Raw genomic sequence first — 14,251 nt, forward strand, 5'->3', positions numbered from 1 at the left:
TTTTGCCTTCTCGTGCATATGGCTTTGAGTAGCAGTACAATATAGGGTTTAAAAATAAAAGACCTATGCTGACCATCTATGATGCTCAGTCAGTGTTCCACGCTGTGAAGAAATGTGGGGTGCTCTTTCATAATTATTTATAAATGATTTTTAATAGTACAGACCCTATAAACAGATATACATTTTCACTACTTTCTAAATCAGTATTCTCCAAAGTGGTGCCCCCCCAATGTTTCTGAGTATAATTCTCATCAGTCCCAGCTATCATGGTTAATAGAGTTGATGGGAATGGAGGTCTTCAACATCTGAAGGTCACCAGATTAGGAAAGCCTATTGGAAAAGGGCAGCATTATAGAAAGGAACATGATTCCTACCATTTACAGCAATGCCAGCAATGCGCTCCAGGTGGAATTGTGCTTGGACCTGGTCTGAAAGATCCAGCCAGGGCAGCAGATGGACAACAGAATGCTAAAACATCTGCAGAGGCTATCCATATACTACCAGGTCAGGTTCAAGGATCTTGCATGCCTTTTTAAGAGTCATGGGGCAATTTAAACGATGCCAGGCAAATGCCAGAAATACAAGATGCTAATCGGCAGAAACAATTTGCCTTTGTGGCACCTTGATGCTGACCATTTGCACTTATCTACCTGCAAAGCCAGCGTGATGTCTTGTTTTGTGCTGCGTTACTGGCACAGCCAGTCAATAAGTCTCCCACCCTATGCACTTAATCTGCTGGCACAGTATGTTTTCAATTGGGCTGTAAATCTTGCAAGGCACAAAAAGGCAAGGACCACAAACCATTTAAAGTGCCACATGGAAGACAAAGGGATTAACCCAGCTTAATTGGTTTATAACAGCACAGTTTAAGCACTTAGGCAGGTATCCTACCCGAATGCTTAGGGAAGGCTGCACAAATATTTGAGGCAGAAGCACAACAGGCACTTTGAACTACCGAGGGCAGGAGACAATTCCCTAATCGCTTACATATGCCCTCCCTGACATTGCTCCCATACCTTTGCTAAGAAGCAAACCTGGAGGTGAACCTAAAAAGATGAAGAGCACACTGCAAAATAGCTTCTTGGAAGTAAATATTACAACCCAGTGGTTTCCAAACTTAGGACATCCATAGAAGCCTTTCTTCAAGTCCACCAAGGAACCCTTGCCTGTAAAGACCTGTTGTGACTCAATGTCACCCTGCACGGATCAGCACACATTCAACACTTCTCTACACATACCCGCTGCAGTGAATGATGGATAGTGGTGCCCAAATAGTCAATCAGGGAGGCCTATCCACCATCAGTGAGAAACCTCATATATGTTTCCATGGAGCCCTGGGGATGCAGATTGAAAGCCATCGCTGCTGCTCAAAATGTTTCACGTTTCTCTCTCTCAAGGAGATCTGGGATGGAGCTCATTTTATTGAAGTTTTCTTTTCACCCCACCTTCTTCCCTTAAGATCATGATTCTCCCCTTCTTCGTTTAATCCCCACACCAATCCTGTGAGGTAGGTTAGGCTGAGAGGCAGTGACTGGCCCAAGGTCACCCTGTGAGCTTCATGGCTGAGTAGGATTTTAAATCCTGGTCTCCTAGGTCTCAGCCCAACAATCTAACCACTACATCACACTGGCTTTTCATGACAGACCTTTCCCCCTAATGGAATTGAAGGCCTTCCTGCTTTGTTCAGATGTCCATCAGAGTCATCGTCTCTGGGAAAATGTGCTTGACTAGATAGCCCAGAAATGTTCCTACATGAACTATTCTCTCTGCGAGCTGCTTTTCTTTAGAGGCTTGTGGAATAAGTTTCAGTTGCCCCGGAAAAAGAAGAGTAATTGTATTCAAAATATTCTGGGGCACTGATACTTGAGCTTCTTTCTGAAAAGCTAGCTCACAAGACTTTGAGGTCCACCTCTTGATTTCCTCCTGTCCTTTTGGTGCTGCTCAGCTTCTTCTTCTGACATGCATTTGTCAGCGCAGTTTATAGCTACAGTAGATGCTGAACATGTTAATTTTGATAGATTTCGTCTGCTGAAGATAGCAAGAAATTATTCAATCTTGCATGCTTGGAATGCAAGTGGAATATTACCCCCAAAATGCATTATGAATATGACAGATTATTGTTCCTTATCATTTCTATAATATATGAAATAGTCATTAAAAACCACTGCCAAACTTGAGGGGGGGGGTTGCCCTAAAGTTTGCAACATTTATGAGCATGATCTGGGTATAAAATGAGTGTATATATTCTAAGTATATATTTGTGCACGTACATATTTCAATAAATTTTAAATTATGCAGAACTACCACATTGCTCAACTGTATTAGAACCCTTGATACCAATAGATCACTTTAAATAAACTTAAAATGCTGTGATGAAAACTATTCAGAGCTATTCATCCTATGCCAGTTTTAATATCAATCATTGTGCCAGCGCACAGCATTTTTAATAGATTTCTAAAGATTTTTGAAGAAGAATGGTGGATATTTAGCAAAATCTATCAAGGCATAATTCTTCCCTATTAATCAAAGCATTAAGGCTAAAAGGAGACACAAATCAAGGTTTAACAGATATTGCTCACATTTGGTTTTAAAAACAGTAATAATTCAGTATTATATCACTCACACATTTGACAAGAGTTTAATCTATTTCTTTTACGCGAGCTGCAAATGTGCGTATTTTTAAAGAAGAAAAAGCAAACTGGAATGGTTCTCTTTCTGTGGCAAGCCAAAAAACATTCACTATTAGTAAAGGATTAATAAAGCATCAGACATTGACTGTGCTCAACGAAACTTGCAAGCACAATCTTTCAACAGTCCTCCTGGCCTCTCCTTGGGAAGTCCAAAGCCAGTTGCCTGTCACAAACGGGTGGTCAAAAAGATGACGGCTCCAACAGGAAATTAAATATCTCATTTGCCAGCTTTTTTTGCAGGAAGAGTTGCAGGTAAGCTACAGGTAGAGTGTAGCAACGGACTATTTACTCAAAGGAACGCCTGCCCATAGAACACCATGCAGGAGGAGAAAAATGCATGATCTAGAGCTGAAGAATTGAGGTGAATCAACTCTTAATGGGTTCAGCCCAGTTTATTCTACCATCTGGGACAAAAGGAACCGTGATTCAAATCTTTTCCCATTAAGTATTCTTAAGAAGAGCATATTACATTCATTTTTGGAGTGTACTTCAGGTATGAATAGCTACAGAGCAAAGTTCAAATGATTAGCTGCCAAAATCTTAGTCATTTTTTACATATATATCTATATTTTAAGGCGGACCCAGGTGGCGCTGTGGGTTAAACCACAGAGTCTAGGGCTTGCTGATCAGAAGGTCGGCGGTTCGAAACCCTGCGATGGGGTGAGCTCCCGTTGTTTGGTCCCAGCTCCTGCCAACCTAGCAGTTCGAAAGCACGTCAAAGTGCAAGTAGATAAATAGGGACCGCTCCGGTGGGAAGGTAAACGGCGTTTCCGTGCACTGCTCTGGTTTGCCAGAAAGCGGCTTAGTCATGCTGGCCACATGACCCGGAAAGCTGTCTGCGGACAAACACCGGCTTCCTCGGCCTATAGAGCGAGATGAGCACCGCAACCGCAGAGTTGGACACGACTGGACCTAATGGTCAGGGGTCCCTTTACCTTATATTATAAGGCGCACCATTTTTTTAACTGGAGCAGTGGCGGATTCGAGGTCTCAAATTTCAGCAGTGTCCTCTGCAATACCCCCTGCTTCTCATCTTCCATTCTACATCATAGTTGCAGTGCCCCTCCCTGTGGCACCCCTGAGACTCTTTGCCCAGTGTGACTGTCATGCAGTCATGCTCCCCTAAATCCACCTCTGACTGGAGGGGTAGGTGGGCAGAGCTACGACACTTGTGCCCACTCTCTCACAATTCATGAGGGATCAGAACAGGGCTACACTGCAAATCAAACCTTAGACCATGGCTGAATATAAAGGATGATTTGCCAAGTGGCAAGTTAGCAGAATGTGCATGGAGCTGCTCAGTAAGTCAAGGTGAACAGACCAATCTTTAGGGATTATTAATTTCTTTATTATTTCACATTTACACCCCACCCTTGTTCGCCAAGTAGGGAGGGCAGGGTGTCTTACTTACAACAATGAAATTACACAAATCTGTTCAAAACAAGTTTCTAATATGTTGGCAACCTCATACCTGGCATTGCTCAAAAATCCCAAGAAACCAAAATGACCAGTGCAGTTTTGAAAGGTTCCATCCACCATATCGATTCAAAATAGCATGCAACTGTATGCAAGCACAGACAGAAAACATGCTCCCAATATCTCAGGAACCATCATGCGAAATTGGGTTATGGTATCTTCAGAGCTGTCCCAATTCATAGCAAGCAAGCAAGGGACTTTCCAAATTAGCCTGAAAAGATAGAGTCAACATGGCAGGGAAGGGAGGGGGGTCTCCAAAACTAGTGTGAGGGTGAGCAAGAGTTCCAATGGTCAGGTGGCTAAAGCTTGTGTAGATTTTATAGCTGCTTTCCTCCTGCCCTTCAAGTTGCCCAGAAAAAAAGACCATCTGGCTGATAACTGGGCCTCCAGTATGTGTAATAATGTGGTGGGAGCTAAGTATATAAAGAAGACTGATCGCCGGAGAATTGATGCTTTTGAATTATGGTGCTGGAGGAGACTCTCGAGAGTCCCGTGGACTGCAAAAAGATCAAACATGCATCCTTAAAGAAATCAGCCCTGAGTGCTCACTGGAAGGACAGATCCTGAAGTTGAGGCTCCAGTACTTTGGCCACCTCATGAGAAGAGAAGACTCCCTAGAAAAGACCCTGGTGTTGGGAAAGATGGAGGGCACAAGGAGAAGGGGATGACAGAGGATGAGATGGTTGGACAGTGTTCTCGAAGCGACTAGCATGAGTATGGCCAAACTGTGGGAGGCAGTGAAGGATAGGCGTGCCTGGCGTGCTCTGGTCCATGGAGTCACGAAGAGTTGGACACGACTGAACGACTGAACAACAACAATTATTGTTCTTGCCCCCATAAGTCATCCCCTGAACTTGTTGTAAATAGGAGGACAGTCAGATGGGGACTGGCTGAGGGCAGAGAGAGGCTGGTTGAGCATTGCCCTAATGGACCAGCCTCCCCTGCTGGGCAAAGAGGGGAGGGAAGGAAGGAGGTGGCAGAAAGCGAGAAAATTTTGCCCTGACCTACCAATGGCACAACGCAGAGAGAGCCTGTTCTTTCACACACAAAACAAATGTTCCCCAACCCTGCTTTATAACCAAAAGTATTTATGGATTACATCTAGCTCTTTGTACATTCTTTTATTCAACACAAAGAAGGGAGCGGAGAACTACCACATTTGACTTAGTCTGGTTGCCAACAAGATGTGGAATCAAATCTCATTAGTAAACAAAAAAACCCCCCCAAAAAACTCCCTGAACTCTACACATCTTCACTTACCTCTGTAGCAAATTGCTGCAGTCCGCCAATATTAATTGGTCCCTCCTCGGTGGCATATAAATTGCATCCACCCACGCAGAGGTCTGAAGTTGGACACACCATCCCGCACGTCAGCCCAAGTGGGTTGTCAGAAAAGATCATTCTGGCAGCTCCGTAGTAGTTCTGCACAAGCAGGAAAACAGCAGCAGCATCATGTTAGAAGGAATGTGGAAGCTTAGAGGCGAAGCTTTCAGCATTGCATCTGAACAATGTGTGTAGCATTATCCCAACGATTCCACACAAAATGTAGCCACGTTACTCAGACACACAAGTTTCAAATCCATTTTCAATCATGTCAACCTTATTTTGAAGACTGAAATGTTGTGATTAGTTTAGGCAGATTTTAAGTCCTCCGCGTAGCAAAATGGTCTTGCTATAGAAATAATATTGTAGCTGCAAAACCTTCCTGCAATGGCACCCTCTGTTCCTAAATCAATTACATACAAGGGGAGAGGGAACCCCACAAGATAATGTAATTTCTTTCCCAATTTTCTCCTCATTCCACAGAATCCACATCAAGACAATTCCTATCTTTCATTATTACCGGTACTTGAAAGATACTTATAAATTCCACCACTGATCCTCAGCAAAATAAGCTGGTTAACACATCCAAGGTTGATGCAACAAAAAAGTTTCTATGATTTTATAATTCTATTATGTATCTGTACCCATTGTTTCCTCAATATGTGTCCAAGGGCAGGTTAGGAACAGCTTTCAGTGCCCTCAATAAGGTTAATACTCCAGGAAAAGCCCCTGGCAACATGTTCCTGCTGCTTGAAATGGCAACCAAAGGCATCTACTCAGAATTAATGGGATGTTGTGCAGTGGTTACAGTACTGAAGTAGAGTCACATCCACACCGTGCATTACAAGCACTTAAGTACATTACAGTATGGTCACATCTTGCACACATTTAATTTGTGTGATCTCAACTATACACAGTTGTAGGTCAGCTAGCTGAAATCCTGTACGTTAAATGCAGAGCCGGTACATGGAGAGGGTCTCCCCACACCAAGTCTGAATTGCTCGCATGACATCTCATGGGAACTAAAACACCACGTGAGATCTTGCAAGAGCATCCTGGGGCTTCTGGATCCAGTGAGATTAGAGAGCCTTGCTTGGAAACCAAGGCTCTCTAATCATGCTGGGTCTGGGGGGAAGAACTCAAACAACCCCATGAGAGCTCACAGGAGCAACCTGGGACTTTTGGAGGCAGCACACCAGTTCCTGAAGCCTTGAGATGATTGCAGGGGGTTTGGTTCCAAGGATTTGAGTATATGCATTTTTGCATATACGCAGAACCCTTGGAACCAACCGCCGTGTAAGACACAATCCTACTGTACATCCCCCAAAGAGTCCTAGGAATGTAGTTTGTCAAGGGTGCTGGGAATTTTACTTCTCTGATGGGTACACTATGGTTCTTTGCATTCCGGGGATGGGGTGGGGCAGAAGCAATGTGCTTTACATGTACGGTGTAGATGGGTGGCGCTGTGGTCTAAACCACTGAGCCTCTTGGGCTTGCTGATCAGAAGGTTGGCAGTTCGAAGCCCCATGACAGGGTCAGCCTCCATTGCTCTGTTCCAACTCCTGCCAACCTAGCAGTTCAAAAGCACACCAATGCAAGTAGATAAATAGGTACCACTGCATTGGGAAGGTAAACAGCGTTTCTGTGTGCTCTGGTTTCTGTCACGGTGTTCTGTTGCAGCAGAAGTGGTTTAGTCATGCTGGCCACATAACCTGGAAACTGTCTGTGGACAAACGCTGGCTCCCTTGGCCTATAGAGCAAGGTGAACGCTGCAACCCCAGAGTTGTCTGCGACTGGACCTAACGGTCAGGGGTACCTTTACCTTTACCTAACCCGTCCAGGAGTCCTTTACCTTTTTACCTTGTAGATGGGACCTAGACCTGGAGAAAACTAGGTTCGAATCCTAACTCATTCAAGAGGTTCCTCATACTGTCATACTGTCTCAGCCCTACCTATGTCACAGGATTAGTATGAGCGTAAAAATGAGGACAAAACATGTACCCAACCTTGAGCTCACTGTTGGAAAGCTGGGGCCTTTAATGTGGTAGTAACAATGAGAATTCCTTCTGTTTTAAAAGTGGGTTGCAGCACCCTCTCAAGAACATAAGAAGAACCCATCATAACCACCTGAGGATCTTCAGGTTTAGTGCACTGCATCTAACAATGGATAGCCATGGAAGCCCACAAGCAAAGCAAGATGGTAACTGCCCTTCTGCTAGCAACTGGCACTCAGAGCACGTTACCCCTGAACCATAATTTACTACGGGGTAGCAGATAGCAAAGAGGTGTGTAGGAGACAAAGGCAGAGCTGTCCTGCTCTTCCTTCCACCAGCTCATTCCAGCTTGCAACCAGGGGAAAACCAGTCAGAAAGGAGAGCATCAGTGGGCTGGCGATGTGAGGAATGAATAGAGAAAATATTTTAGTTCCAACTAGCTACCTCATTATGAGGAACGGTTATATCACTCCACACAAATTAAAAGGCAGCGGGGCAGGGGAGCTAGGAAAACATTTCACCTACACAAACTTTGTTTACTGCCAGTTCTGTGTTCCTAGCACCAAGCAATGCATTTCCATAGAAAATCCACAGGTAATTTGGAAATCTGCCATGTTGCAAATGTGCTCACTTTATTTGCTGCTTTATTAGTTGTTTGGCTCCAGGTAGCCTCAGACAGTTTCATGCAGCCTCAAGGACTCCGTTAATGTGAGTCTGAATGAAAAAGAAACACAGACTACGTGTAGGAGTAAATGTGTTTTAAAAAATAACATAAACAGGTCATCTTGCAAAATAAAAAATAAAAAAGTGATTTCACAGGACTGGGCAAGATGAGAAGAGGTGCTTTGGCGTGAAAATATTAACCATGTCACTATGATGACAGATAGGAACACGGGTGGCACTGTGGTCTAAACCACAGAGCCTCTTGAACTTGCTGATCAGAAGGTCAGCGGTTCGAATCCCCACGACGGGGTGAGCTCCCGTTGCTCAGTCCCAGCTCCTGCCAACCTAGCAGTTCGAAAGCATGTCAAAGTGCAAGTAGATAAATAGGTACCGCTCCGGTGGGAAGGTAAACAGTGCTTCCATGTGCTGCTCTGGTTCGCCAGAAGCAGCTTAGTCATGCTGGCCACATGACCTGGAAAAACTGTCTGTTGACAAATGCTGGCTCCCTAGGCCAGTAAAGCGAGATGAGCGCTACAACCCCAGAGTCGTCTGTGACTGGACTTAACTGTCAGGGGTCCTTTACCTTTACCTTTATGATGACAGATATTGTGAGGATGCAGGCTGCACATAGAAAATGCACGGCCCGAACAGAAGAGTTTTGGATGAACAGATTAAAGAATGTGCCCTTGTGGATTTCAATAAGCTTGCCTAAAAATATGAAATAATATCCCAAATGACTGGAATGGCAGACTCAGATACTGGTGGATTTCAGTGGCAGCTGTATTTGCAACTGGACAACTACAGGAGAAGAGGAAAGTGCGAGATATACACACAGGTTGCATCATCCATGTGTCTATGCATCACTGAAACATGTCATGTGGTCATCTTGCCCATCAGACATCAGAGAGCAAACTGGCAGCAGACATTATTTAAGCAGGTTTTTTGTTAAAGATTATCAGAAAAATCCAATTTTAAACAAGCAAATAAACAGGTTGCACTCTAGGCTTTGGAATCCACAGTCTATAAGGTAAAAATTAAGTCCAGCCAAAGGTGACTGTGGGATTGCGGCGCTCATCTCGCTTTCAGGCCGAGGGAGTCAGCATTTGTCCACAGACAGCTTTCCAGGTCATGTGGCCAGCATGACTAACACACTTCTGGCACAACGGGACACGGTGACGGAAACCAGAGCGCACAGAAACACCATTTACCTTCCTGCCGCAACAGTACCTATTTATCTACTTGCACTGGCATGCTTTCGAAGTGCTGGGTTGGCAGGAGCTGGGACAGAGCAACGGGAGCTCACTCCATCGCGGGGATTCAAACCGCCTACCTTCTGATCTGCAAGTTCAAGAGGCTCAATGGTTTAGACCACAGCATCACCCGCCACTTTCTATAACGGGAATGGGCAGGCTGCTGTTCAGATGTTGCTACACTCTAACTCCTATCGTCCTTGATCATTGGCAATGCTGGCTTGGGCTGATGGGAGTTGGAGTCCAGCAACATCTGGAGGGCCACAAGTTCCCCATTGCTTTATTGCTTGATTTATCCCCATTGTTGCTGCTCTATGAGCACAACAGTGGCAGCCAAGTGGCTAAGGGAGAATGGAGAAGTCTTATGTCACCCTTCCTGCGGACTGCCTCACATTAGCATTCTAGTCAATCTAGCTGGTAACCAGAAAGCTACACACTGTCATTTTAAAGGGAATAATGCATGAAAGTATAGCTTAATTTATTTGTCAAAATTCTAAAGCCTTTTAGCACATGATGGAAGTTGAAATATCAAACCAGATGTCTTTTACACTGAGGCTGAAATCTAAAAAGGTATTTATTTACAACTGCCAAATCAGTATATGCAAATCACTATCCATTTTAATTTATTAACTAAATGTTCTTCATGGAAATCAAATTGCAACCAATTCAACAGGTGGCTATTTGTTTCCCCCCCTGTGCTTTCCTCTAAAACACAATTAATTATATAATGGTTAAAAGACAAATTTTCACATACTAATATACTTGTGTGGCATCTTCATTAGAATACTTCCATTATGTAAATTCAAATGTTGATTGTTTTCCTCTGTTACTGGATTATTATTGTGATTAAATTTATGCCAAAATGCATTATTCATTGGATTTAAAGCCATTATGTACATTTTATATGGACTGTTACAACTACAGTGAGGTATGCATTGTGGACTTCCACGCTATTAGAGACTAACACAGTAACACAACAAATGCATTAAAGGGAACAGCCACAATCCAACATGCCTAATTCTGCATTTGATGATAGCTGACGCATTTTGCAGTTCACTTTCAAATTATTTCAGAGCTCATAAATGCACCAAAACTTTAATTAAATGGGCAAATGTGAATAATTACCAATGAAACAATTTACTTAGTGGTTATTGCTGATTTCAATAGCCATGAAAACTTCCACAAGCTCTTTCACCATCATGTCCAAAACGATGGCATGAACCACTTTCAAAAGAACTGAAAGATAAATTCAGGGCAGTTACACCTTCCTTGTCCTACATAATTAGACAGATGGGCACCATATGAAACTTGTCACGGTTACTATCCTGTCTGAAAGAGTCATGTAACGTGAAATGGAAAAAAAATATTGGGGACATAAAGAACCCAGAAATAAGGAAGAATCTCAATTAGAGGCTAATGGAGATTAATAGACTAATTAGAGAACTCTAATAGAGAGCTCCAGATAAACATGATTTTCTCCCATAAACAATTCAGAGGGAAGTGTTGGCAAACCAATGCCTACTTAATTTACCAACAATATGGCTGGTTATAGCCTGTGTTAATTATGATACTGGCTGCAATGATGCTGGGTTTCTGCTTGAAACCTTGGGATACAATTCTACTAGTCCATTGGTAAGTCACCCTGATGGCCAGTTGGACTAACAGTGATGGTTATCATGAAGAATTGTAAAACACTTTGTATATAAACAATCCTATAAAAATAAACAAAAGGTGATTTTCTATTAATTTCTAGGCAGCTGTAAGCAAGTTACTGACATCTAAAGGCAGCATTCAGTACTGGGAAGAAATACTGCTTCATCTCTTGAGTTAGATTAAACCCTGCTGGGATCAAAAAATATTTTCTTCTCTGAGCTGTTCATTATTAATTGTTCCAACCATGGGCCAATACAATACAATACAATACAATACAATACAATACAATACAATACAAAGTATACGTTGAAGGGCAGTTTGTGTTGATGCAAAGGTGAACTGTTCCGGATGCAAACACCATCTTGGTAGTCAAGATAACACCACAATTAATAGTTGTTGCAGCATGGAGCTCATGTTTATATTCGCTTGCTTTGATATAAGCTCATTGGCTTGTTTTGATGTTATCCTTATCTGTGGGCTGGGGGCATTTTGCCCTGAGCCTAGGAAGGGGAACTCTCTGAAAGATTTGGGTATTTGCCACCTATGCCCTCATCTGGTCAGGTGGAGTGATGGGAAGTCCTGGCTAGAGTGAAGCATGCTGTTTTGTGTATAAAGAATGTAGATACATTTCCTTGGGTGCAGACAAGCCATCTCCTTGTTGTGGTGTCTGTCCTGTGCCTGCCAAGGCTAGGAGACCTGGCAGGCTGCTTTGTTTTAAGTCTACACCGGTGTTTCCCAAACTTGGGTCTCCAGCTGTTTTGGAACTACAACTCCACCATCCCTAGCTAACAGGACCAGTGGTCAGGGATGTTGGGAATTCCCAAAACAGCTGGAGACCCAAGTTTGGGAAATCCTGGTCTACACCTTCTTTAATAAAGCATTAGAACTGATCACTCTGCTGTTTTTGACATCTTTGGTATCCCTTTACCCAACCACTCTCGTGAGCCCTCCTTTTGACCTGAGGTTCAGAACACAGTTCTTTAAAAGTACTGGCCACAGCACATTAAAGAGAGTTTCACCAAAGAGAAATAACGATCCATATGCCTTTGGTATCTATGAACTCCCACTACCCTCATCGGCATCAAGGGTGCCAAAATGAAAACACAAAACTCAAATACGTTAGGAAGCCAACACAGTGTCCTCTAGATGTTGTGGACTCCAACTCCCATCAGCCCCAGGCAGCATGACCAAATGACAAGGGATGGTGGGAATTGTAGTCCATAACATCCTAAGCATGTCACATTGCCTACCCTGCCTTATACTGAGAGTATTAATCTAGCTAGGCCAGTGTTACTCAGGCTGCCTTTGGACAACACTGTATTCTGTCTTCCCAATGTTTCCTTACCTGATAATTTCCACATTTTATGTGACCTGTCACATGACATAAAAGCCACTCAGCTTAGCGCTCATTTCAATGTTATTTGTTTGCAGGAATAAATCTGTTTGCAACCCTGTTAACCAAGGAAATCACTGGAGTTTTGCATTGTAAATTCATACAAAAAACTTCAGGTGGTATTCCAGCATACAGTTCTTTCCTACCATTTAAAATTTAGCATGACATGGCACTATAAGCGATCCAAAAGCACCAGTTCCATAGCTCAGCAAGCAATGCAGTGTCAAGGGTTGTTAGAATCCAGGATAGAAAAACTGGCATTAGAATCAGGAAAACTAGCACAATCATCCTCACGTCTAAATGCTCTACAGGATCTCAAGCAGGGATTTTCTCCACGACCATCTACCCAAGCCTCTTAGTTGGGGACTTCTGCATGCAGAAGATGTGCTTAGCCCCTGAGTTATAGTCCACCTTCTTTGAAAGTCTATGGAAATAGCTCCTCTTTCAAAATCTGGTTGCCCTTGGGAAGAAATTCTGCACTAGTGTTTAAGGAAACATGACCCAAGATTTTAAGCTTTTAGCCTTTTCCCCTCCCCATTCCCTATGTGTGGCTTGTCGGCACTTCTAGACTTCTCTACAATGATGGTCACCTTTGGTCTGCCTCAGATTGTTTCCACTCTGCTCTTTATATAGAGCACACTGTGAATAAAAATTGCCTTGCGGGATTAGGCCAAAAGTAATATAGTCCAAAATTTGGTTGCCGATAGCAGCCAGACAGATGCCCTGGGAAGCCTACAAGCAGGGTGTTACAGTGACAGCCTTTTCCTGTTTGCTCCCAGCATCTGGCAATCAAAGGTTTCATATCTGATCATGGGGATCCCATTTAGTTGTCATTGCTAATAGCTGGTGATAAACCTGTCGATAACCCTACACTTCCATTGAATTGCAATGGGCAAATATCTACACACTTGCACCGACTTTCCGAAAGGAGGTAAATAGAAGCTGGACAATCATCTAACCCCTTCTAGCATGGATTTCACAAGCCGCTTAGTGTTAGCACATAGACTGCCTGAAAAGAATGGTGCTTGACATTTGCCTCATTTACACTTGGTCACTAAAACGGAGACTTCTGGATATTGCCCCAAGGATACGGCCTTTGTTAAATGTTTAAGCAGGTCAGTCACATACCTTGCTTGTTAAATCAGCACATTTCCTAAAGGTATGTTATAAAATGGTAAGCTTTTTTCTTAAGAAAAACAGAGAGTTCTGGTTTTTTAAAATAATAATAATAATAATCTTACAGTTTGTTGAAGAATTAAAAAATATAGAAATGCTAAGGAGCTGTAGGCTAAGTTCCCACTTCCTTGACAGGGTGAGGGGCTACTGTATTTTAACTTCTCTATACACCCCTAAGAGTATTAAACCACTGTGCACAAGCCTGTTTCTCACCAAGGAACAGTCCAACAGTTAAAAAGACAGCATTTCCCTTACACTGACATCTCTCAAGTACATTGCTAATGGCTATTTTAGAGGTAAAGCAACATTTGTTAAGCACAAAAGAGGTGAAATCCTTCCCACCTTATCAATTGTTGAACTGCTAGTACTGGTAGAAGTTCTTGAGGGGGGTTTAATGCAAATCAACTTCCTGTAGCTTGAAATGTTGTTTGTTTATGCTTCAGTCTATGTTAGAATTAAAACTATTGCCCGCCTTCCTCCTAGGGCTGCATTACAATAGTGTCACCAATACGTAATAGGTGTGTAAGCAATGCTTTGGCTGGTAAATGACACCACATACAATCCTCTCTCCAATCAATGAGGTATGGAAGAATTTCTCACCTTCCCATGATTCCCCTCCATCCATGATTCCAT

The 14,251-nt window shown here is 43.0% G+C and overlaps 1 protein-coding gene across 2 annotated transcripts in view; it reads right to left on the reverse strand.

The window, feature by feature from the left end:
- DPYD (dihydropyrimidine dehydrogenase) overlaps window positions 1-14,251 on the reverse strand; it is a 495,134-nt gene that overhangs the window by 330,873 nt on the left and 150,010 nt on the right. For both annotated transcript variants that reach the window (XM_033151582.1, XM_033151583.1), the window contains exon 5: window positions 5,427-5,588. In XM_033151582.1, the coding sequence (XP_033007473.1) occupies window positions 5,427-5,588 (162 nt within the window). The remainder of the gene's footprint in view (window positions 1-5,426; window positions 5,589-14,251) is intronic.

This window comes from Lacerta agilis, chromosome 6 (assembly GCF_009819535.1).
Source record: "Lacerta agilis isolate rLacAgi1 chromosome 6, rLacAgi1.pri, whole genome shotgun sequence".
In the NCBI taxonomy this organism is placed as follows: Eukaryota; Metazoa; Chordata; class Lepidosauria; order Squamata; family Lacertidae; genus Lacerta; species Lacerta agilis.